We start from the raw sequence: 27,135 nt of genomic DNA, 5'->3' as shown, positions 1-27,135 counted from the left end.
AAGAAACTGGCACTGCATTACAAGAGAAAAATGGATTTTGCAAACTATAGACCAAGGTTACAGGTTCCATTTCCATACTCTACCAGGAAAGAGAGGAATGCCAAACCTACCACCTACTCAAAGGACAGAAGCTCTAAAACAAATATCTCAATTATTAAGAATGAGAGCTGTGGAAAAGGTACCATCTATGGAGCAAGGAAAGGGATTTTACTCCAGACTATTCCTGGTACCAAGAAAAGAAAACAAATGGAGGCCTATTCTAGACCTGTCCGCTTTAAACACATTCCTCATTGTTCCAAAATTCAAAATGCTGACCCTACAGCAGCTTCTTCCCATGCTGGGCAAGGAGTCTTGGCTGGTAACTCTAGATCTCAAGGAGGCATACCTGCACGTCCCCATAAGACCAATTTGCAGAAGATACCTCAGATTTCTTGCAGGATCAGAGCATTATCAATTCTCAGCATTGCCCTTTGGCTTATCTACTGCGCCCAGAGTGTTCACGAAATGCCTGGCATCAGTAATCGCTCATTGCAGACTTCAGGGATTCAAATCTATCCCTACCTGGACGACTGCCTGATACAAGCGGACAACAAAACAAACTAACAGAAGACTTACAAAGAGTCATCCACCTGCTGCAAGCCCTGGGATATACAGTCAATACAAAAAAGTCAAGGCTGATTCCATCCCAAAGAATAACCTTTCTGGGTGCAGAACTGGACACATCAAAACAAATGGCATTTCTAACTACAGAAAAGAAAGAGCAACTTCCTCTCTACTTCTTGGCATTAACAAAGCAGAACCATCTAACTGCAAGAAAAGTGCTACAAGCTCTAGGCTTCATGGCATCCTGCATAATACTGGTCCCTCATGCCAGGCTGCATATGAGAAAGCTACAGTGGTACCTAAAGAATTTGTGGTCCCAGCACAAGCACAGCCTAGAAACCAAAATTCCAATGATCCCATGCCTGAAGCAAGAGTTCCTATGGTGGGCTCAGGCCTGCCAATCAAACACAGGATTGCCCTTCTGCAAAAGTCAACGAAGACAAACCATCACGACAGATGCCTCAGACCTCGGTTGGGGAGCACACATGATGGGCAAGTGCATTCAAGGCCTATGGACTCAAGACCAGCTGCATCTGCACATAAATCTAAAAGAAATGATGGCAGTAAAATTGGCAATCCAGGCATTCAGACCTTTTCTCCAAGAAGGCCAGTTGATGATAAGGACAGACAACACCACAGTTATGTGGTACATCAACAAACAGGGAGGCACACTCATACCCTCTATGCCGGCTGGCACTGGACCTATGGGATGTGGCTCTGAGCTACAACATTCAGTTACAGGCAATTTATGTACCAGGGAAGGAAAACATTCTAGCAGACATATTAAGCAGAACTACAACAGATGCCCACGAATGGATGCTGCATCCGGACATCTTCAAAACCATCACAAGAGAATGGGGATTACCACAAATAGACTTGTTTGCATCCCCATTCAATCACCAGTTGAAGAAATTCTGCACAAGGACTTACCACCCACTTGCTTGGAAGGTGGACTCCCTATCTTTCAGTTGGAAAAGCCTGACAGCATACGCATTCCCACCACTTCCTTTGATGCACAAGGTGCTTCTGAATATCAAAGAGGAACGTCCGAGGATCATTCTGATAGCCCCAGACTGGCCAAGACAACATTGGTATCCACTGCTGAGGAGCATGCCCCGGGAACAAATATGGACACTGCCCCTGATCCCATTACTGCTAACACAGAACAACTACAACATCCTGCATCCAAACCTAAAAACTCTGCAGCTAACTGCCTGGAACATTACATAACAGCAATTAACCCAAATTTATCCCAAAGGGTTAAAGACATAATCCTGGAGGCTCGTAGACCTTCAACAAGAAAGAATTATGCAGCAAAATGGAAAAGATATCTCATCTGGAGTACTGCAAAGGGGCAAGATGTGACACTGGTGAACATAGCCAACATCCTGGAGTACTTGGCGGAGCTCTTCCATACAGGCCTGTCCTATTCTTCCATCAAGATAAATGCATCCGCTATTTCAGCAGAATACAGCTTGGATCCTCCTGTCTTCTCGCATCCTCTGCTCAGACAGTTTCTGAGAGGAATTAAAAATGTAAAACCTCCCAGGAAACCTCCATTGCCAGCATGGGACTCTTCCTCCTTTCGAACCAGTAGCAACAGCAGAATTACAATACTTATCCTGGAAGACTGCTTTCCTGCTGGCAATAACTTCAGCAAGAAGGGTCTCTGAACTACAGGCATTAATGGCAGTGCAACCCTTCCTGATCTTCCATCAAGATAGTGTCCATGAGAACAAATCCTACATTTATGCCTAAGGTGGTATCCAGAGTCTCTTTAAATCAGGCTATCCACCTTCCTACATTCTTCCCCAACCCACAGAACAGGGGAGAAAGGCTCTTACATACCTTGGATGTACACAGACAATTACGCTACTACCTGGACAGGACAAAAAACAATAGAGAAACTGACCAGCTTCTGGTAGCATATGCAACAGGAAAGGAAGGAAAACCAATTTCTAAACAGACAATCTCCAAATGGATAGGAAATTGCATTAGATTTTGTTACTCCTACCATGGAAAGAAAACTCCAGAGAACATCAGGCCTCACTCCACAAGGGCTACAGCCACTACCACAGCTTTCTTACGAGGAGTGGCTACCAATGACATTATAGAGGCTGCTACTTGGACCTCCGTGCATACATTTGCCAAGCATTATAACTTAGATCCCGTGCTGGTTTTGCCACTGCTGTTTTGCAAGGGATCCTAACTACACCGTAATCTCTTCTCATTTCCTCCTCCCCTAGTTTAGCTATGGTATTCTACCCATTTGTAAAGACTGCAGATGCATCCTTGAAGGACATAGTACAGTTTTGTACCTACCATAAATGTAGATGTCCGAGAGGAATGCATCTGCAGTCAGCATTACCCACCCTCCTTCCCCTCTGAGGTACTCCTAGGGTATTTGCCAATCTTCAGCTAGCTTGGGGGGGATCTATTATGGTGTATTTGTTTGTATATATGTACATACATGCTTATTTTGTGTGTTTGCTCTCTACTATTTGGAAACTTTGGCATTTATCCAAATTTAGCCATCCAAGAGGGCACCTGGCATCTGGGGCAAGAAACACTGAGGAAAATGGCGTCGGCTGATGCCTTTATACCCGAATAACTGCCGCAATGACGTCGGGTGAAGTGCGACACCAGCTGAAGCCAGACCCAGACTTTGGAATCCGGCCGACCGAAGGGGTGCCTGACGACAGGACAACCCATTTGTAAAGACTGCAGATGCATTCCTCTCGGACATCTACATTTATGGTAGGTACAAAACTGTACTATGTGTTGCTTGCTGATGATGTGGATCAGTGTTTGGAATTCCATTGTGGTTTCTGTCATTCATAATAGTAGTATATCTGCTTCAGAGTTTTTTGTCTGAAAATGTGTTTAATATAAATGGAGAACCCCCCCTCGCCCCCATTACACACACACACACAAAACCTGGCTGTCATTTCCATCCTTTGGGCAGTTAGCAGTCATCTCAAGCAACCAGTAGGGGTCTAGCAGGGGAGAGAGATCCAGTGCTTGAAAAAAATCTTAAGACAGACTACAAGCCCTTGGCAAGAGTTGGACTCCTAATCACTTTGTAATCCATTACACTTCACAATTTATCACACTTGAACTGTTGGTCCGATGAACTGTCAGAATGTAGATGGTCCTTGTGTGCAGATAAATTCCATGGAAAGGTATTGTAAGGATCATCAGTATTATTCATACAGGTAGATGGAGAAGTAAGTAAACCTAGTATTTTTGATGTTATTGCCATCGTGGCTTACTTATCATTAGTTGTGACAGCATTTCAGGATTTGAATCCTTATTCTAACTTAAAATTCCATGTGGGAAATTTTCTGTTATGAAATGAGTGATTTGACAGATGGTGGAAACATAATGTAAGCAGTCTGTATTACTAGTCACAGTTGGGGACAGAGATTAAAGTCTAGCAGAAGCATACATGTGACCAAATACGTTTTCTCTTTCAGAAGCCGATCGCGATCAGATGAGTGGCATCGACGAAGTGGAAAGGCAAGCCGTTATCAAAGTGGTAGCAGAAGTGGCTCTCGTAGTCGAAGCAAATCTGCATCTCCAGCTAGAGATAAGTCAGTCAGAGCTGCAGGAGTTCCAGCTGTTGGGGAGAAACTGAAAAAGTAAGTTTCAAGTTTGAAACTGCTGTGTCACTTGCTAGTCTAGTTAGGATAGGCATGTGTGACGATAGATTGTACATGAGTATTTATTCCTTTGTGCAGTAAAACATCTTTCCTTTGGGTGAAAAACATTTATGCAGTAAAACATTTCTTTTCAGGATGTAAACACTTTGAATTTAAATTAAGCTTATATGGAAGTGCTTGACACTTCATAACATAAATGCCTAAAATATTTCTTATGGCGCAAGACTTTTTCTTTGCATTTGCGGCAAGCTGCCTGTTTTGGAGGGGTCTTTTAAAGGAGGACTACGAACAGAATTTGAAAAAAGAAAAAAATAGCATTTTGAATTTTTCTGTACAGTACAATTGATGTCCTTACATTCACTGTTGCAACATTCTTAAATAGATGGGGATTCCCTACTGTGGAAGCCCGAACATCTGGCCTGTGTACCAAAGATGACTAATTGCTTGTAAAAGGTATGCTGAACATCACCCAAAAACTCCTTGCTTAGCAAGGTGATGTACTGGCCTAACATAGTCAGAGCTGCTTTGCCACCAGTCTGTATGTATCTTTTTACTGTCAATCTGTTTACCTGCGTTTTTTTTTCTGCCAGTTGAATGCATTTTCATTCCACAGTGACTACCTATGCCTGTTTGCTGACTGCTCTTGCAGTTGCAGGTAAGTACCCTGTTCAGGATATAGTTTTTTCTTACTTTTTTGTGCTCCTTGGGGTTAATGTCATCCAGGAAGGATAAATGCCATTGTGAGAGACAAATTCCCCATAAAGACCACCACAATAAGTGTTTTGTCTTAAGAGCTTCTCATGACCATATGTCTTGTTCTGTTTGTCAGGCGCTCTTTCTGAAAACCCTTCGTAGTAGACTTTCTTCCCTTTTCTTTGTATCTTGAGAACCAGCATCTTAAGCTTCTCACTAAAGATGCAATGGAAGAAATCTCATGCCCCGAGGGTCAGCCATTAGGGAAGAAGAAGGTGAAAAAGGTATGACCAGAATGTTTCGCTGTCCAACCTCTGCCAGGTGTTTCTCCCAAGGTCATTACATACCTGGAGGCTTGCCTGGCTGTGTTGTCTGATTTCTCTGCTGCATCCTTGTTGGAGGCTGGTGAGGTTCCGGCTGGCAGCACGTCCAAAGAGGCTTTGAAGGCATCCATCTCGGACATTCAGAGGGAACCATGGTTGATTTTTTCTGAGGGTCCTAGGGGAGTTCCTCAGTTTTTAGTTGGGGAAGAAGTTCTTACCATGGTTCTCAACTGTTGGCCTGGGTCTGAGCCTTCTCAGTTTTTTGAAGGGGACGTTCCCTTAAAGAAATAAAAAATTAAACATGTTTCTTCTGCTCATAGGGATCCACAAAGTGAGTGTCAGGACTTCACTCGTGCTGTTTACTGCTTCAGTGTTCTTAAGGCCTCTTCCAAGGGTTTCAGTTCCTGCTTGTCCTTAGAGGCCTAGAGAACAGGATTCTTCTGCAGATGAGTCAGATATAGATAATGAATCCCTGAATTATTCTACTCATATTCCTTATCCTTTAGACTATGGGTCAGAGGAGAAGGAATCTTAATTCAGATGTTCCTTTTGAGGAAATTTCCTTTGGGGACACACTCTTTAGGATGATGGATTTTTTTTAAGTGGGATTGTGCTCAGGTCTCTGATATCCATAAGATGTACTATGAGTTGTTGCAGTTGGAATCCCCTAAAGCTGTGGCTATTCCTCCTGTTTTGGCTGCTTTGCTGGATGTTTTTTCCCATCCCTCTCATGCGCCTGATTCTCTGCCCCCTGCTCCCAGGAAGCCTGACAGGTTTTATAGGGTGCCTGAGGATTGTTCTTTCCTATATAAATGTCTTGCTGATGACCCCTCTGTAATGTCTGTAGCCTCTGATAAAACATCTCGATTGCTTCCTTCGCCTTGGTTATTGTCTTCTGACAATGATAGCAGAACTGTGGAAAGGTTGGGTAAGAAGGTTTACACTTCCGCTACCCTAGCTTTTAGGGCTATTAATTACCAGACCCATATATCTAGGTATTTGTTGGCTCTTCTTTCTCAGGCCTGTCAACTTGTTTTTGATTTTCCAGACTCCGAGGGTAAATTTCTGTTCTTTCCTTGCTAGGGACTTCCTCTCAAGGCATTAGTCATTCTAGTAAATGTAGTTGTGATGCAGCAGATGCCTCTTCTAAGGCTGCTATTTTTGGTTCAGTGTTGAGGAATTATTTTTGGTTTAGGCTTCAACTTGCACCTGATGATATTAAAGCTGTGCTGAATGGTGCTCCTCTGGATTCTAATCTTTTATTTGGGGAAGCTGCTGCTGGTTTGCTTAAGTCCCTTCAGGATAAGAGTAAGACCTGACAGGAGCTGTTTTTTCTCCTATGCCTAAATTTCAGAGAAACTACCCTCCTAAGCCTGCCTGTATTCGTTGGCAATCCCACCCTTCTACTAAAGGTTAGAAGAGTGGGAAACGGGCTCTTCCTGTTAAGGCTACTCAATTTTCAGGGACTCCGAAGCTTTCTTTTCCTGACAAACCAGGTGCTGTATGACTATTCATCTCTTCCCAGCCACATTCCACTTTGTCTTCACTTTTCTTTCTCTTCCTGTTTGGCTTCAGGTCACTCAGGATTCTTTGTTTCTGTCCATTATGCGTTAGGGGGTACTTCATGGTATAGAAATTCTCATCCTCCTTTTAAGGGCATTCCTCAGCCTCCTTGGTAACAGCTTCTCTTTTTCCCAGATGTTTTGCAAAATCTCTTGACTCAGGGTACTATTCCAGAGGTGCCTGTATCCCAAAGGAGGAGTGGGTTCTACTGCAGACTGTTTCTAGTGCCCAGAAAAGAGATCATTTCGAGACCTATTCTAGACTTCTCTCATATAAACACTTTTTTAAAAGTTAACCACAAAAGTAAAAGCACACTCCACAAAGGGATAAACGTTCCTGCAATCCAAATAACAAAATAAATCAAATATAAAGTCCAAAGCATTCACAGGAACGAAAACAGCAGTCAAACTGATGCAAAGGTGATATCACCAGCTAAACGAAAGTCCACCAGATAAGCAAAAGTCCACAGATAATACCGACACTTTAAAAAAGTATAATAAAATTTATTGTGCACAAAAGTAAGCGCTTTCACCCAAAGGCTTCTTCGGACTATAAAACACCATATAAAATTGATTGCTTTAAATAACAAAAGGTTACAACTCATAGGTTCAGAGAATCATACACGTCATTCGAATCTATTAAGCATTTTAAAGCTAGATGTTCAAAAATGAATGCTATTTTGAAAGCGCACTAAAACGACAATTCACTTAAAAATAAATATTTAAAATTAATGAACCTGATTCTAGCTTTAAAATGCTTAATAGATTCGAATGATGTGTTTGATTGTCTGAACCTATGATTTGTAACCTTTTTGTTATTTAAAGCAATCAATTTTATATGGTGTGTTATAGTCCGAAGAAGCCTTTGGGTGAAAGCGCTTACTTTTGTGCACAATAAATTTTATTATACTTTTTTACGGTGTCTGTATTATCTGTGGACTTTTGCTTATCTAGTGGACTTTTGTTTAGCTGGTGATTTTACCTTTGCATCAGTTTGACTGCTGTTTTCGTTCCTGTGAATGCTTTGGACTTTATATTTGATATACATTTTTAAAAGTGCCTTCCTTTTGGATGTTGTCCCTTCAGATTCTGATGTTCATCGTGTTACACTGCTGCAGTCATTACACTTGGGTTATCCTGCCGTCAGGCGGTCCCTCAGTAGGCCAGAGTTCCAAAGTCTTGGTCCGGCGTCGGTTGCTGTCGCTTCTTCCCTGACATCAGTGCGACAGGGGTATATAAGATGCAGCCAACGCCATTTTCTTCAGTCTTTCTTGCCGCGCGGTGCCTGAAGCAAAAGCAGTTCGCAAGTGCCGGTCGGCCGACTCCTGAGATTTTCATTCCGAATCCAGAACCGAAATCTTCTACAAAGCTAAGTACCCCGTTGGGGAAACTTTTTCTTGCCTCAGACTGATGTCAGTAAAAGTTAATAACTGTATTTCTTGTGGGAAGCAAATACCTCATCCATTCTTATTGTATCCCATGCCTAGGCCCAGACCACGACATCACAGGTTGTCGGTTTTGTGCTAGGTGTAACAAGCGCACTATTAAATGTCGGTTTGATTTTGCCCGACATTATTTTGGCAGAAAATTCAATTACACCATGCCGTCGGAACTACCGACGACCGGAATACACAAAAAGCGCAAAGACAAGGACAGGCATCCGAGGCCCAAAACTGACGACAAAGCCTCTTCTAGGCCAGTCGCCGGTTTTCCGGTTTTCAGCGCGGCACCTTTGCAGCCCCTGACGACTGCTTCTTTGGAACTACAGGCCGCCTCTGACTCCCACGTGGAGATGGCTGGGCCTTCGGACACACCAGATTTATGGCCTACCGAGACTAACCCTTCAGAGGGATCCGGAGTAGCTGAACAACCCACAGCTTCAGAGGGTGTTTTCAGACCTTCTCAGTTAACCATTAAATCTTCTGCTAAGTCTAAAACCCCTTTAAAAACAAAGCAACAACTTCAACATTCACCAGGACAGGCCTCCATGCCTAAGAAACAAATTCTCAAAATGGCAGAAGACTTAATTACTCTGATCAGGGGGTCCCACCCTCCTCCTGATAAAAAGCCTAGACAGGATGCAGACTATGACTCATCTGACCAGGTATCCATCTCTTCAGATTCATCCTCAGACCTAGGATACTCTTTACCCCCTTATGAGGATTCTGATGCTGAGGAATCAATTCCTTCAGCCGCTTCACCAGAGGACTACTCCTTTGGGGAAACCTTACATACCATGAGGGAGCATTTCCATTGGGAGGGCCAGGATTATTCAGAATCCAAGAAAAGGCTCAGATATTTTCTTTTATTACCTCAACACAGACCCCTTGCTATTCCGCCAGTGTTAGATATTGTGGATGATGTGTATTCTGAATCCAGTTTAAATCCTGATTCTTTACCTCCTGCTTCAGTTAAGCCAAACAGATACTACAGAGTCCCTAACTGTCACAAATTTCTTTATAAAAGCCCTGTTGCTGACCCTGAAACTATTTCCCAGGGTCCCAAAGGGGTAAAGGCTTCTACAGCAAAAAATCCAGTCCCCTCTGACAGAGATTCCAGAGCATTAGACAGATGGGGGAAGAAAGTATATACATCTGCAACTTTAGCAATGAGGGCCTTAAATTGCCAGTTTCACATGCTTAAATATCAGCAATATTTGATGTCTCAGTTGAAACAAAAAATGTTTCCAACTTCATATCTTCCTAATTATAAGGAAATGCAGGATTTATTGCATGCAGCTGAACAAGTGGGAAAACATACTTTGCAATGTGGTTTTGATTCATTAGAGGCCTCCTGTAGAGCAGCAGTTACAGGGTCTGTCATTAGAAGACATGCTTTGTTAAAACAGCAGACTTTACCAGATCATGTTAAAGCAAAATTATTGGATGCACCTTTCCAGCAGGATGTTTTATTTTGAGTTAAGGCAGAAGAGGTATTAAAGAAAATGGGAGGATAAGGCAAAATCTATGCAAACGGTGAAGAATTTCTTACAGGTTCAGCCCCCTCGATTTAGCAAAAATTGGCCAACAAAGAATTGGTCCTTTCCAGTTACAGACAGACCTCAAAGGGGCAGATACAGACGTCCAAGAGGCAGAGGTCAACCACAAGGTCCTTACAGGCCTCAATAATGGGGTGCTTCAACCCAGAAAGAAGGGGAAGACAGGCCTCAACCTTATAAAAAAACAGCCCCAATGACTTCCCACTACAGCTGCCAAACACTTCTCTCTTGGCAGCCCCCTTGGGAGGAAAACTGTCACTTTTCTGACACAATTGGCATATGATCACCAAAGACAAATGGGTTCTCAACATTGTATCTCAAGGTTACAGGTTCCACTTTCACACTCTGCCAAGATTAAAAGGAATGCCAAATCTGCCACCAAATCAGTGGGCAGAGGCTCAAAGACAAATTACAGCACTCATGGACATGAGAGCTATTCAAAAGGTACCACCACAGGAGCAAGGACAGGGATTTTACTCAAGACTCTTTCTGGTTCCCAGAAAGGACAAAGCCTGGAGGCCCATTCTGGATCTTTCTTCTCTAAATACTTACCTGGATGATCCAAAATTCAAAATGTTGACACTACAGCAGCTTCTTCCCATGCTGGGCAAGAAAGCTTGGCTCGTAACTTTGGACCTCAAGGAGGCATACCTGCATGTCCCTATCAGACAGAACTGCAGAAGATACCTCAGATTCTTAGCAGGTTCAATGCATTACCAATTCTCTGCACTGCCCTTTGGCTTATCTACTGCACCCAATGTCTTTACAAAATGCCTGGCACTAGTAATTGCATTTTGCAGACAAAAAGGAATTCAAATTTACCCATACATGGACGACTGCCTTATTCAAGCAGAGAGCAAAGACATTCTTCTAAAGCATCTGGCGTTTGTAAAAAGATTGCTAATTTGCCTAGGGTACACAGTAAACAAAAAGAAGTCAAACCTAGTGCCCTCACAAGAGATAATATTCCTGGGTGCCAGCTTAAATACAACGGCCCAGATGGCTTATCTCACGCCAGACAGGCAAGGACAACTGACTCAATATTTCCAATTGATGGCAACAAAGACCCAACTCCCTGCAAGAAAAATTCTGCAGGCCTTGGGTTACATGGCATCTTGCATACTACTAATTCCATATGCCAGACTGCATATGAGGAAACTGCAATGGTACCTAAAGAGTGTCTGGTCTCAACACTGTCACAGTTTGGAAACAGTAGTACCACTTATTCCTTGCCTTCAACAGAAGTTTCGATGGTGGGCTCAAGCCTGTCACCTCAACAAGGGACAGCCTTTCACTCAACCCACAGCCAGGCAAACACTGACAACAGATGCATCGGATTATGCCTGGGGAGCACACATAGCAGGAAAATGTATTCAGGGCAAGTGGCCTGCAGAACAAAGGCATCTTCACATCAATCAAAAAGAGATGCTAGCTGTACAAAATGCCCTTATAGCTTTCAAGGACCTTCTGCATCCAGGACAACTTCTACTAAAGACAGACAACACCACAGTTATGTGGTACATAAACAAGCAAGGGGCACTCATTCTTATCCCCTCTGCAGACAAGCCATGACCTTGTGGAACACAGCTCTAACCTATCAAGTTCATTTGCAAGCACAATTCCTGCCAGGAGAGAGAAACACACTGGCAGACGACTTAAGCAGAAACATCATGGATCCGCACGAGTGGAAATTACATCCACAAATTTTCAGAATGATAACACAAAAATGGTGGAGCCCGGACATAGATCTGTTTGCATCCCCAATGAATTGCCAGCTACAGAAATTCTGCACAAGGACTTACCACCCACAAGCATGGAAAGTGGATGCCATCTCATTCAGCTGGAAAAACCTACAAGTATATGCTTTCCCCCCACTACCTCTCCTTTCAAAGGTACTCATAAAAGCCAGGCAAGAAAAACCAAAGATGATCCTGATTGCCCCAGACTGGCCACGCCAGCACTGGTACCCAATCTTAAAGAACTTTGCACAAGGTCCACCCTGGATTTTGCCTCAAATCCCACATCATCTGACTCAGCAAAACAGTCATACTTCACACCCAGCTCAAGACTTTAAACCTGGCTGCATGGCAGATTCCTTAGTCAAGCAAGCAATGCCTCTCTCCAAAGCTGTTATGGATGTCATTCTGGAGGCCAGAAGGCCTAGCATCAGGAAAGCTTATTCGGATAAATGGAAGAGATTCTGTGCCTGGAACCCGGCTCACAGCCTTGACCCTCTTGTCCCAAATATTCCTCAGATACTACAATACTTAACTGAGATGCTGGACAAAGGCCTCTCCTTTTCATCCATCAAGATCCACACCTCTGCTCATTACAACACGGACCCACCAATTTTTTCTAATCCTTTGCTAAAACAGTACCTCAGAGGGTCTAAAAACATAAGACCGCCCCGTAGAGCACCAACTCCAACTTGGGACCTCAACTTCGTGTTGGAAAAATTAACTTTACCTCCTTTTGAGCCAGCTAACTCAGCAGACTTAAAATATGTCTCTTGGAAAACTGCTCTGCTCCTGGCAATAACCTCAGCATGAAGAGTTTCAGAATTACAGGCACTAATGGCAGTGGAACCTTTTAAGAACAAACCCTACTTTTATGCCAAAGGTGGTATCAAGTGTGGCTCTAAACCAAACTATTCACTTGCCAACTTTTTATCCAAATCCACAGAATAAAGGGGAGAGACTTCTGCATTCCTTGGACATACATAGGCAGTTACACTTCTACTTGGACAAAACAAAAGCTTTCAGAAAAACTGAGCAATTGTTTGTAGCATATGCTGCAGGAGCACAGGGAAAAGCCATTTCAAAACAGAGCATTTCAAAATGGATAGGACACTGTATACATTTCTGCTATACACACCTTGGGAAAACTGTACCTAACAGCATTAGGTCTCATTCCACCAGGGCAACAGCCACTTCAACTGCCTACCTCAGAGGAGTACCTACCAAGGACATTTTGGAAGCAGCAACTTGGAGTTCTGTACATACCTTTACCAAGCATTACCATCTGCCTCTTTACTCTAAATCCAGAGCTGGCTTTGCCACTGCAGTGCTGCAGGGCCTTATAGCCACCCCTAATGCCTTATAGAACCAGCCACCCTACCTCAGCTTTGGGATTCTACCCAAGTGTAATGACTGCAGCAGTGTAACACGATGAACATAGTACAGTTTTGTACCTACCATAAATGTAGATGTTCGAGTGTATACACTGCTGCAGTCTAGGTTACCCTCCCTCCTTCCCCTCTTACTTGCTGGTACTTAGCTAAGCCTTCTACCCTTTACTACCTATGGGGAGTATTTGCTGGTAACTGAAAGTTTTTGATTGCTTTTCTTATGTACGTTTTATTAGCAATTTACATTGCCTACCTTTTGGGGGGCACCTCACATCTGGGGCAAGAAAAACTGAAGAAAATGGCGTCGGTTGCATCTTATATACCCCTGTCACACTGACGTCAGGGAAGAAGCGACAGCAACCGACGCCGGACCAAGACTTTGGAACTCTGGCCGACTGAGGGGACTGCCTGACGGCAGGATAACCCAAGTGTAATGACTGCAGCAGTGTATACACTCGAACATCTACATTTATGGTAGGTACAAAACTGTACTTTTCCTCTCTTGCTCCCTCAGGCCTGTATGGTGTTTCTGAATCTCAAGGAAGCTTATCTCCATATTCTGATCTATCCTCTTTTCAGGAAGTTTTTGTGTTTCTCTGTTGCTTCCTGGAATTTTCATATCTCTGCTTTGCCCTTTGTTATCCTTTCTACTGATCTACGGGTGCTCATCATATGCCTTGCGCCTGTGATTGCTTTTTGCAGACTTCGAGGGTCCAAATATTTCCTTAGACGATCTGTTGATTCAGGTGACCTCTCCAGAGACCCTTTTGCAAAATCTTCGTTTTTCCATTTCCCCTTCAGAGCCTGGGGCTCAGTATAAATTTCAAAAAGTGTTCTCTGACTCCGGATCATGTTTTTCTGGATTGCAGGATTCAGACGGTGCCAGTGCTTGCATCCCTGCCTCCTGCAAAGGCTTTAACTCTCATTTCTTTCTTTCAAACTCTTCTTCTAGCTTTCATTACCACCAGGGAGTTTCTGAGAGCTCTGGGTTTCATGGCATCCACCATTCCAATGTTCCCTTTGACCAAACTTCACATAAGAAAGTTTCACTGGTTTCTGAAGTCAGTGTGTCTCCAACATGCACATCCTCTAGACTTTGTAGTTCCTCTTTTTCCTTGTCTCAGACAGGAACTTCACTGGTGGATTCAGCAGTTGTCTCTGAATCCAGGGATCCCTTCTCATCCCCCTCTTCCCTTTCAGTATTTGTTCACAGATGCTTCAGACATGGGATGGGGGGGCAAGATTTGGCTCCCTAAATTTACAGGTGGTGTGGTTGCCTCGTCAGCAGAAGGAGCACATCAGTGTCAAAGAGATGAGAGCTGCTCTTCTGGCTCTTCAGGCCTTTCATCCTCTTCTCTCCAAGGCCTCTCAAGGCATTCACAAACAATACCACAGTGATATGGTATATCAACAAATGGAGGAACGAGCTCTTATCTTCTTTGCTGGTTGGCATTTCTGGTATGGGATCTTGCTGTCAAGTGACTCTTCAGGCAGTTTATATCCCTTCCAGTCAGAACATTGTGGCTGACACTCTGAGCAGGTTCTTAACTCAGCACCACGAATGGATGCTTCAAGGGGATGTGTTTCTATACATCTCCACCAGTGGGATACTGCTCAGCTGGATCTTTTTGCCTCCCCCTTCTGAACAGACAACTACCTCTGTTTTGTGCCAGACACCCAGGTCCTCTGGTGTGGAAGGTGTACGGCCTCTCATTTTCTTGGAAGGGGATGTTTCTTTATGCATTCTCTCCCCTTCCTCTCATTCCGAAAGTCCTGTTGAAGATTCAAGAGGATGCTCCCAAAGTCTTGTTTTTGATTCCCTTTTGGCCGCAATAGCACTGGTTCTCTCTACTTCTGCATCTAGCCAGGGACAGTCATCACAAGTTACCTCACAGGGTGGATATAATCACATGAGACAAGGAATCTCTCATCCATCCACACCTGTCCACTCTTCAACTGACACTGTGGGCGATAGAATTTTGATTCTTCACAGATACCATTTTCTGAGGACGTGCTACAATTTTCTGAGGACGTGCTGGAAGTCCTGCAGGAGGCCTTGAAACCTTCTAATAGGAAATCCTACTTGTCCAAATGGAAGACGTTTTGTAGTTGCCTCTCATAACCTGGACCCACTTACTGTGAATGTTCCTTTGGTTCCGTCTCATTTGTGTGAGTTGTTCAATGCTGATTTGGCATATTCTTCTGTTAAAGCTTACTTAACAGCTATCTCTGCTTGTCTGCCTTTTTCTTCTCCTTTAGCTTCTAGATTTTGCGGTTAAACAGTTTCTTAAAGGCTTACCTAATATTAGACCTCCCAGAAAGCCTGTTCCTCCTACCTAGGATCTTAATTTTGTTTTGGAGAAGTTGAATTGGGCTTCTTTTGAGCCTGCTGCTTCAGTTTCCTTGCTACATTGCTCCTGGAGACTCTTACTTCTGCCCAGATAGGTGTCTGAGTTGCAGGCCCTTATGGCTTGTCCTCCTTTTTTAGTCTTTCATGAGGACAGGATGTCCTTGCGCACTAACCCTTCATTTATGCCTAAAGTGGTTAATGAGCTGTCACTGAATCAGTCTGTTAATCTGCCCACTTTTTCCCCTTATATACAGTCGGACAGTGTGAGGTTGCTACACTTTGGACGTGCATATTCAACTCTGGGTTTATTTGGATAAGACTAAGAATATTAGAAATTGTGATCAGTTATTTGTTTCTTTTCACCCTGGATCTTTGGGACTTTCTATATCCAAGCAAACTATTTCTTCATGCATTTCTAAGGCTACACTTTTCATAGCAAGAGCCTTCCTTCTTCAGTTAAGACTCATTCTACTAGAACTGTGGCTTCTTCTGGTGCTTTTTTTCAAGAGGTTAGATGGTAATTTTATTCTTGAAGCAGCTACCTGGACTTCTGTGTATACCTTTATGAAACACTACAAGTTGGATGGTATCTCTAGAGCTAGGGCTGGTTTTGCTAGTGCCATTCTTCATATCTTTTTAGGAGGCTCTTCTATGCCTTCCCCCCTCAAAAGTTTTCTCTTGTGCTTTGACACTCTCCCATCTATTAAAAATACTGCAGCAGTGAATGTAAGGACATAATACATTTGTGTAAAATCTTACCATAACGGTAGATGTCCTTGCCTTCACTCCTGCAGTATTCACTCCCTCCCTCCATCCCCCTAGTCTTTTGCCTTCCTGGATGTAGAGGTTACCTCTTGGGTTTCTTGGACTGTGTTCCTACTGGGGCATTCAATTCTGATTATGGTAGGCCTGAACATTACCTTTATGCCGTACACTACCCAAGGAGCATTTGGGCACCGTTTGGCATTCCTTTTAAAAGCAACAAGTAGTCTTTGGTAGAGTGGCCAGGCATTTGGGCTTCCATGGCAGGAAATCCCTATCTGTTAAGAATACTGCAGTTTTTAATTTCTCCAAGTCTTTTGGGTTTCTAATACCATGATGGGAGTGGACTCCATTCTTAAGTCAAAGTACGATTAAAGTTCATGAAATTAGTATTGTTTCACTCTTTGATGTTAGCCAAAAGTGCTCTTCGCAGCACCCACAATGTGCCCAGTAATTCTGCAGTTCGTACGGTGTTTCATAAATTGGTAACATATCTAAATACGACTGTAAATTATTTTTTAAAAGATCAGTTGCTCCTACTATTATTGGAACTGTCTGGGTATCTTTCTTCCACATGGCTCTCGTTTCTGCCTGCAGATCGAGGTATTTTATGACTTTGTGTCTCTTTGTACGTAAGACACTGTAGTCACTAGGTGTGGCGATTTCAATGATCAATGCTTCTTTTGTCTTCTTTTCTTGGACCACTATATCTGGTTTTCTAGCATCTGTCTTTTGGACTGTTGGTATTGGGTGATCCCATGTGATGTAAACTTCATCATTTTCTGTGATTCTCTGTGGCTCATGTTTCCTGTGTTTTTCAGCCACTTTGACACCATAATGTTTGCACAATCTCCAGTGTAACAGTCTTGCCGCATTATTATGCCTTTCAGTATACAGTCCCTCTGCCATTAGAGAGTCGCAACCAGCAGTAAGGTGTGTGACTGTTTCCAGTTCGGTTCCACAAAACCTACATATGTCTGTTTCTCCTACATGTTTAATGGACTTAGTAAACCAGCGTGTACGTAACCCACTATCTTGGGCTGCCAATATTAACCTTTCATTTCCTGATGTAAATTCACCTCTCCTTTACCATTCCTGCATTCGTTCTTGATCAACATGAGGCTTTTCCAGAAGTTTTCAATACTTGCAACTATATTTATGTTTTTTCCACATTTTTTGCCTTCTCATCTGGTCCTTCACCTTATATTCTTTCTTTTGTTTTTTAGCACATTCAGTTGCTGCCTGGTTTTTATCCACTTCTGGTTTGATTTCCATTCCTGTTTGACGTTGATATGCTTCTGCTAAATTAAGCAGAGATGTCATATTAGATTTATTCTCCTCATGTTTCAAAACTTTCACCACATTTGGATGTTGTGAGGTCAGTAGATATGTGTGGAGTCCCACGATTGCAGATTACTGCAACAGTGAAGGCAAGGATATGTACTGTTACGGTAAGATTTTACACAACTGTACTTTCTACCTCCATGTCATGGTTTAAACAGCCATTTTGTACCGCGACCCTTTGAGCTATCATCTGCTGCTTATTACTACAGTTTCCCTTAATATTATTTAGTTTTCCCTTTACTTTTCTGAAGGAATCCAAGCTGCAAACTCATATAGCTAGCTTAGTGATCATGTTTGTGATTTAAGAAGAAATTATGACATATTTCTAACTCCCTTTTGAAATTTTGATGCCTGAATTTTCAAAATTGACAGTTCAAAGTTTTTCAGGCGCTGCACTCCTTCCTTATGTGAGGGCTTTGCCTTTATTCCAGCTACTTCTAAGTTAACTTATTCCATGTTGCTGTTCCTCTGGGGGGTGTGGATCAGATTTCAGTTTCTCATTGTTTTGAGACTGAAAGTTTCAGTACTAACAATAATAGGCATTCAAGCTGTTTTGCTTTTGTGTGGCTGGTATCCTTTCCTCATTGTCATTATGTTTTTTTATTATTTTATTTTATTTTGACAAGTTTATCTTGCACTATCTATAAAATAAGCCATTGATCTGACACAGTGAGCCTGCCTGGAAACTACCGCCCCATAAGCTTAACCAGCCTGGTCTGCAAAGCTATGGAAAGAATCATTATGGAACTCATAAACAGAGACATAGGGGACCTACAGACACTTGACCCCACCCAGTTCGGCTTTGTAAAGGGCAGATCCTACCTTTTAAACCTGGTTGACTTTTTCAAAACCGTCACTAGAGCCATTGATGAGGGCAAAGCAGTCCATACAGCATACCTGGACTTGGCTAAGGCCTTCGACACAATACCCCACTCAGGCATCATAGATAAGCTCAACAGCTTAAAAGTAAACCCTTATGTCACTAGATGGGTTGCAAACTGCCTAAAGGACAGAACCCATAAAGTTAAAATCGCTGGAGCAATGTCAGACTCAAAGCCAGTCACAAGTGGTGTCCCACAGGGATCTGTCCTGGGACCCCTCTTGTTCGGCATTTATTTCTCAGATGTTAAAGCAAACATGGGAGGGCTGTGGCTGACAAAGTTCGCAGATGACTGCAAACTAGGCGCCATAGTGGATACACCAGCAGACACACACATCCTACAAAAAGGCCTCACAGAAACGGACAACTGGTGCCGGAGTCACGGCCTTAAACTAAATGCCAAAAAATGTATAGTCACCTTTGGGAAAAACAAAGTACCCACAAATTCTCACATAGACAGCAACCCACTGAGTACGGAAAAAGTAATCAGAGACCTAGGGACCCAAGTCGACAGCGACCTCTCATTTGACACCCACGTTGCCAGAGTGGTTAGAAAAACATTCTACCTTGCACACCTCATCATGAAGGGATTCACATCCAGATCCAAGGATGTCATTGTACCCCTATATTCCTCCCTCATCAGACCCATGATTGAGTACAATGCCCCATTTGGTATGTACCTCACCCGGCATTTGCAACATCTGGAGAGACCACAAAAGTACCTCACCAAGAGGATCAAGGGTCTCCAACATATGTCTTATTCTGCCAGACTAAAGAAACTTCAGCTCTATTCAGTAGCATACCGCCTGCTCAGAGGTGATCTCTGCCTGACGTACAAGGCCATGTCCAATCAGGATCTGATGGACATGCTCCACCTCAAAAAATCCAAATCCATCAGGACCACGAAAGCTAAAGACTTAAACCTCGGCACAAGTATGAATAGGACATGCTGGAGGGATAGATTCATAACCCAGAGGCTTCCCATGCTTTGGAACAAGATCCCAGTTCATATTAGGCAGAGCCCCTCACTGACTGTCTTCAAGAGAAATCTTGATGAGTGGATGGGAGATCGTAAGTTTACCCCAGGGGTCACATCTGTGTCACTGCTAGACTGGGGCACAGTAAACTAATTCTGTTATATAAGGGGACCTTCATTGTGTCACTACTAGACAGAGGCACAGTATTCTAGATTTATTCTGTACATTTTTGTACCATTTCATGGGGTGGCAAAAGCCACATCACTATGGCTAGGCTTACAAATGCCCCAGGGCAGATAGCCTAGTACTATACTATGAAACTATGTGGTTGGTTTCATCATTTGCATTATTGAGAGTTGGAAATTTTACAAGAGATTCCACACTTTGTAGGTACTTGCAGTCCTTGGAACATGTCCTTTTAACATTGTGTCTCAGTTGCATAAATACATCTACCCCATAGAGCCCACCTGTTTTTGCATGAATGTATTTCAGATCTCAGTCCTTCTTATCATCTGGAATGTTCCAGTGTGATATCTAATAAGTTTTCTGCATGACCAGTGGATTATCAACCGACTGCACTAGGCCAGTAGTTCAGACAAGCCGGTCACTGACATAGGGAATAACCGTTTTACCTACCTGATCAATAAATTGGAAGTAGATAAGAGCTACTTTTGGGGACCAGCAAGAGAAGCACCTTTGCGGTCTCTGACTTAATGTCAGAGCATCACCTCAGGGATAGAAACTCTGCGGATGGGTGGTGATGTAGCATTTATGTAGCCAGGTGTATTTCCGAAATGGCTTTCCTTTCTATGCAGGTGCTTAGACATCTTGAGTGAAAGCTGGAGTCTGCACCATTCTTCTGCTGTAGTAGACTGGAGGAGGTGCACCTTTCCGGTAAGTGGATTCCTGGTGTGATGGCACCTTCCAGCCCTTTGTAATTTGACTGCAGTCTGAGGCCATTCACTTTGATTCCAGGGAATGGTCCTGGTTACCCAGTCATAGATTAATGGAAGTGAGTACCATGGATTCCTTCCTTGGAATTAAATCCAAGCCCATCTCTGCTGGCCAGATGTCCTGGCTGAGATCACTGTTGCATTTACTCCTAAGAGATGTGTTGTAGCTCACTGACAGACAGCCAGGTAACAAAGCTTTACCTTCTGATGGTATAATTCCAGATGATGGGCTCAGCTTGTTGATGTAAGGGTAGAAAATCAGATGTACGTGTGAGATCCATAGAATATCTCACCACCAGCCTAAACACAGGTTGTTGCACCCAAAGCACTATGATTGTTTGGTTGCTTGGTACCATAACTTCCATTGTCAGGTTTGGGTAGATGCCCCTTTGGGGATTCATCCTTTTCAAGCCTTTGACTGTTTCTTAGCCATTATTAGATGTCATCCAGGAGGGAATACAGTTAAAGTGGTAGGCAAATTCTGTACAAAGACTTGCATGCTAAATGCCTCTTCTTTCTAGGCCATGAACATTATTACAGAAGCTGCCCCATTTGTCAGTTTGTTCCGAAAACCCTCTAGTCTAGACTCTCCGATTTAATACCTTCCTTGAGACCATCACTTAAAATGCTTGGCCCACTCCACCATGTCAGAAGGCCTGGACATCGTCCTCCCACGCAAGAAAAAAAATTAAAAGGCTTCCATCATCTCCAAATCAGATGTATCTGATGAGGTTGTTGAACCCTTGCTTGGTACACCAGTCATCATCTCATGAGCACTCTACCACAACCTTGCCCAGAGGTCTTTATGGCTCCTGAGGCCTTGCAAATGATAGAATTCTGTGATAAACCACTACTCATTATGTCAGAGCGCCCTCGCAAAGTCCCTCAGATACTTGTGAAGGAAGAAATTCCCAGTACTGTTATAGAAATGTGCCAAGACTCAGAACCTCCTAATCTGTTACAGGCGGATGTCATCCCTAAGAAGAAGAAGAAAAAACTTAAGCATACCACATCCCCTACCACATCCAGGGAGGAAGTATGAATTGACTTTTTTTTCTTAGGGGTTGTTTAAGGCCATTATGTCTCTGAAACCCAGTTCCTTTTGACCCAGACTTCTCAAGCCACATCACAGAAACAGGCTTTGGATTCTTACTCTAACAAGGAACTAGAAAGAGATCCTGACCACTGTCTTGCCTACTCTTCCCAGTTACACTCCCCTAAACAAATGTGTTCAGATGAGGGAGTCTCTATCTATCTGGATTCCCCCTTGGAAGAGGCCTCCTTTGGAGAAACTTTGCAAAGCATGATGAAGCATTTTGAATAGTAATCTTTAAACAGGTGTCAGAGGTGCAAAAGAAATACTACATTTTATTTGCAATGGCACTCTTGCACCTCCTCCAGTTCCGCAGTGCTAGATGCTTACCTGGATGCATTTCAGGCCAACTCTTGTACACCTGACTCTCAGTCTCCTCCTTCAAAATGGCCAGACAGGTTCTACAAAGTTGCTGATGAACTAAAGTATCTCTACAAAAACCTTGTGGCAGACTCAGCTGCAGGATACCTGGCTTTGGACAAACCTTCCAAGCTACTTCCTGGCACTGAAGTTCTCCCCACAGGCAGTGACAGTCGAGCAATGGATAGATGGGGTAAGAAAGTGTATACTTACTCCACTTTGGCATTCCAAGTCATTAACTACCAAACTCAGAAGACTAAATACTTGCTGTCTGAGCTACATTCCTTAAGTAAGACCATCACAGAACCCAAGAGACCTGAATCAAAACAGCATATGCAATTCCTAGTGGTCCAGGATTCCCAAATAGCCAGGCACAGTATTAAATGCAACTGTGATGCTGCGGATGCCTCATCCAGGTTAGCTGCTACTTGGGCAATTATCAGTCGGTATTTCTGGCTGAGAGGCCAACTTATTCTAGAAGATTTCAAGTCTAAAATTTTAGATTCCCCCTTAGGTAACAACCTTTTGTTTGGCTAACAAGCTGCCAGCCTTTTCAAGGCTTTGCAGGAACAGCTCAAGACAAAGAAAGATTGCCATTAGATTTCTCTGTCGGTAATTTCCAAGTATCTTAAAAGTTATCCGGCAAAATCTACCTCCTTTGCCAAGAGAGAGAGCCTAGATTCCCTGATAGGCAAAATAAAATTCTTAAGGATAGATTCCCACACAAAACTCGGTGGGATACTTCTCGTGGGAGACCTCAATTTGGTAGTAGGCCCCTGTGACTATATTCTACCTGCCGCCCCCCCAGCCCCCTTCCTCTGTCAAGAAGACTCTCTTTCTTTCCCATTCTGGGAAACAATAATCTCGGACAAATGAGTGTTGAGCATTATAAAGGAGGACTGTGCTGTGTCGTGAGAAAGAAACATCTCATGGGGGAAAACACCCACCCAACTAGATCCACTAGCTGGACCCTTATACAAAACTTACTGGCTCAGGGAACCATAGAAGAGGTCCCCTCAACATTTTTAGGAATGGGATTTTACTCAAGAGCCAGTGGAGACCTGTTCTGAACCTCTCCTGGATTAAACACTTTGAGAGTTCTGTCTTTCAAAATGCTGTCATTACACACACGCACCTAAACGTCCTGCTTCCTCAGGCCTTCCTAGTATCCTTAGACCTAAAGGATGCTTAACTGCATAAACTAAATACAGAAACAAAAATCTGATAAAATCACACATGCATGGCTACAAAAGATTCCAACAAACTTGTTTTCGTTTCATTCAGTAATAAAACTTCATCAGATAAACATAAAATTGCCTGACAACATTTTAAATACATTTTTAAAATATATGACCAGCATTTTCAAATCATGTGACAGCCAAATCATGTAAGCAACTTAAAATCATGTGACAGCCGAACCCCTGTGCAAATCTTAGTCAGAGATGGTAAAAATCACCAAGTTAAATTAAATATACACAATTGCAACCTAGATCTAGGAAAAGCAACATCACAACTAATCAGAATCAGTGATGGTTTCCAGCTCTGAAATTGTACCTTATTGGCTATTTGGGGCTGCTTTCTATCCCTTTTAACTTTCTGCCTTAAAAACCCATGTTTGCTTGGGTTTGCGCTTGTTTTAGCTCAGCGGATCCTGTTTGGCATCCTGCATACTACTACAGCAGTAGAAAGGAGAGCGAGACACTTTGCTTTTTTTTACTTGAATTTGCTTACTGCACTTCAATTTAGCTGTTTTTTGAAGTTACTGCATTTGTTTCTACTGCATTTTACTGTTTCCAACTAATATTGCTTACTGCACTTTTATTTAATCATATTTTAAGATAATTCAACTGCATTTACTGATGTTCTCCTATTCCAGTGTAGCAGTATTCATTTGGTGTGGAATTTTCCGCCTGAGGCGATCTGACATCTGCTACTATACAAAAGCTTTTGCCTGGCTGCTGTAGGTGCTTGGGACGTCACACGTAGGGCCATAAACCAGGGACCATAAATGTGACAGCACGCACAGACCTCAGAACTTTTCAGTCACAGACATCGTCACTTCAGTCGTTCAGCTCCTACTAACGTTTTTTTCGGAGAGGTAAGTACCCCGTTGGGGGGTTTTGTTTTCTTTTATCATTGCTTGTGCTTGGTTTGCTGTAGTTCTTGGCCGATGTCGGCTAAAAAAAGGCAAATGTAATTGCAGCCAGAAGATACCGCACAAAGATTCCCACAATAAGTGCGTATTTTGTCTAGGTAGGGAATAAGACCATATGTCGTGTTCCATTTGTAAGTCCTTTGTGCCCAAGATGCTTTGCAGTCATTAGGCCACATTAAATTTATATCTTGACAAACAGCATCTGCAATGCCTAGCCCTTACGATAGACCTGGAATTGGTCGACCAACCCGATCCGCCTAGGAAGAAGGACAAAGTTTCCAGACCTATTCCTACTGCCACTCCGCTATTGGGGGTACCGCCGGCTTCTGATATAGAGGCTGAGGAACGCCCGATTTTTCAGTCAGGTTCGACGGCTGCCATTGAGGTAGCCGTTTCTACAGCCACAAAATGCATGTCCTTGGAGACTGTTCAGCCGTCCGCACCAACCGACGTCGAGGGGGAACCTCTTGTTGGATGACCAACCGAGTCCTCTACTACTGCAGGCCGGGCTTCAATCCCTAGACCGTCCGTGAAGCCTACTCCTTCCAAGAAAAGACAGAAGGCAAAACATATCACTCCTTCTGAAGCACAGACAGATTGGCAGTCTTTCACAAATTCTCTTATGCAGGACTTCATGGCCCTCAAGCCCACAGGCCCTGCTCCTTCTTCCATCCCTGTGCTTAGCCCTCACCTAGCTTCTGCCTCTTCTCCCCAACATCAGACTACTCAAGAGGGAGAAGAACAGCAATACCAATATGATTCTTCCTCAGAGGAATCGGTCTCTTTTTTGTCTCAAATTGCTTCCCCCATTGACTACTGTTCCCCAAATGAAGACTATTGAAGGGGACTTCAACCTGAAGATTTAACTTTTGGGGAGACTATAACTAAAATGAAGGAGTACTTAAAGTGGGACACTACTTTGATGTCTGACACCCAGAAGAGAGATTTTGAACTACTGCAACTGGAGTCTCCCTCTAACTTCAGCAATATCTCTTGTGCTCCCAGCATTCCTGGATGCATTTATTTCTGTCTGTAAGAACCCTGACTCACAGCCCCTAAAAGACCAGACAGGATTTATAATGTGCCTGATGACTAAAAATTCCTGATAAAACATCCATTGGCAGATCCCGCTGTCATTGCTGTAGCTCCTGACAGACAATCTAGACAGGTACCTTCTGCTTCTCTCCTACCCACAGATAAGGACAAGTAAAACCATGGATAGACTGGGCAAAAAAGTGTATACTTCCTCCACCTTGGCTTTCAGAGCCATTAATTACCAAACACACATGGTAAAATGTGCTCTGGACCTAGTGTCCCAGGCCTCTACCCTGCTAGCCTCTACACCTGACTGTCCTACTAAGTCTGACATTGCATCAAAACTGTCCCTAGCCACCCAAATAGCCAGACACTCTATCAGGTGTAGTTATGATGCAGCAGAAACCTCGGCCAGGTCTGCAGCTTCTTTATCTGCCCTGCACGGATATTCCTGGCTATGCCTCCAACCTCTTCCAGAGGATTTCAAATCCAAAATTATGGATGCTCCACTGGATCACAATCAACTTTTTGACAAAAATTCAGCTGTGCTCTTCAAAAACTTGCAAAAGAAAAGAAAGAGGTGCAAGACATCAAACATTTGCTGGTGTCCCCCTTCCCTAAGTACTACAGAAATTATCCTGCAAAAACTTCCTTTGTCCGGAGGATGCCTTCCACTTCTCATCCCTCCTCCTCCAGACCGAGAAGAGGATCTAGGGGACAGCCTTACTCCAGACCAACTAACAACCACCCCCCTCCAAACAGCCCTTTCTTGACAGAGGGGGCCCCTCATCAGCGTGACTGCCTTGCCCACCTTCTTTTGTCTGCCTGCCTTCCCCCCTGCCTCCCTTTTTGGAAAACCATCACCTCAGACCAATGGGACCTTTCCATCATTCAAAGAGGATACTTCCTATCTTGGAAGGAAAAACCAAAGTAAAAAAACATTCCCTTCCCACCAAAAAAACAGCTCCATTTATTCCCACATATTTTTTAGGAGCTCCTCTCCCTAGGAACTATAGAACCAGTCTGTAGGCCAGGAAGGAAAAGGATTCTATTCTTGTCCATTCCTAGTCCCAAAAAAAGGATTGTCCTTGGAGACCCATACTAGACCTATCCTACCTAAATCGGTTCCTAAAGGTTCCATCCTTTAGGATGCTCTCTCGGCAAACTCTCCTGCACCTGATTCAACCCCCAAATCTTTAAGGTCACTCTGGACTTAATGGCAGCTTATCTCCACATTCCTATCATGCCCTCCCGCAGAAAATTCCTGAGATTTACTGGCATTTCCTCAGATTTTCAATTTACAGCCTTGCCCTTTTGCTTATCTACTGCTTTAAGAGTGTTCACAAAATGCCTGGCTCCTGACATTGCATTTTGCCGAACCAAGGGCATCCAAATATATCCTTATCTGAACGACATTCTCCTTTTAGTGGAATCAGAAACCATGATCCTAAGTCACCTAAAATTCACCATGACCATCCTGCACAATTTTTGATTCACCCTAAACCTTCCAAAATCCTCTCTGCACCCACAGCAGGACAAAGTTTTCCTGGGATGCAGAATCAGATAAGATTTGATGGGATCCCACCTTCCACAGGACAGAGTGCAGTCTCTCTCAACTCACTTCCAAGATCTTCTGGTGGTATCCCACCTTTCCACAAGGCAGTTCCTACAAGTTCTGGGACTCATGGCAGCCATGATCCCCACGCTCCCTCTAGCCAGGTTGCACATGAGAAAAATTTCAATGGTACGTAAATAATGTATGGTCTCAGCACCAACACTCCCTAGACAAACAAATCCCCCTTCTGCCCTATCTAAAGTCAGAATTGAGGTGGTGGATCCAACAAATCCTCCGCAACCAAGGCATCCCCCTACAGCTTTCTCCCCCTGCGCAATCCATGCACACAAATGCATCAGACCTAGGGTGGGGGGCAACTCTAAAGGGTTACAAGGTTCAAAAATCTTGGACCCCTGCCCTTCAAAAAGAACACATCAACGTCAAGGAGATGACTGCAGTCTTGCTGCCCCTTCAGGCCTTCCTTCCCATTCTTCAACCAGGCCTTCTTCACATTCTTACAGACAACACCACAGTCATGTGGTACCTGAACAAACAGGGAGGGACAAAAGCCTACTTCTTATGCAGGATAACCCTAAAGATTTGGGTGCTAGCCACCCAACACAGTCTCTTCCTGCAGGCATCTTACATCCCCTCTCGGGAAAACAAACAAGCAGACTTGCTCAGCAGAACATCCTCTCACCTT

At 43.4% G+C, this 27,135-nt stretch overlaps 1 protein-coding gene across 2 annotated transcripts in view; it reads left to right on the top strand.

Annotated features, from left to right (window-relative positions):
- LOC122801610 (CLK4 associating serine/arginine rich protein) overlaps positions 1-27,135 on the top strand; it is a 1,938,306-nt gene that overhangs the window by 1,441,689 nt on the left and 469,482 nt on the right. For both annotated transcript variants that reach the window (XM_044071085.1, XM_044071086.1), the window contains exon 14: positions 4,080-4,244. In XM_044071085.1, the coding sequence (XP_043927020.1) occupies positions 4,080-4,244 (165 nt within the window). The remainder of the gene's footprint in view (positions 1-4,079; positions 4,245-27,135) is intronic.

Source organism: Protopterus annectens, chromosome 5.part0, assembly GCF_019279795.1.
Source record: "Protopterus annectens isolate FY-2018-M chromosome 5.part0, PAN1.0, whole genome shotgun sequence".
Lineage (NCBI taxonomy): Eukaryota > Metazoa > Chordata > Ceratodontiformes > Protopteridae > Protopterus > Protopterus annectens.
The sequence above is the reverse complement of the archived record's forward strand: the minus strand, read 5'-3'. Positions and strand labels throughout refer to the sequence as shown.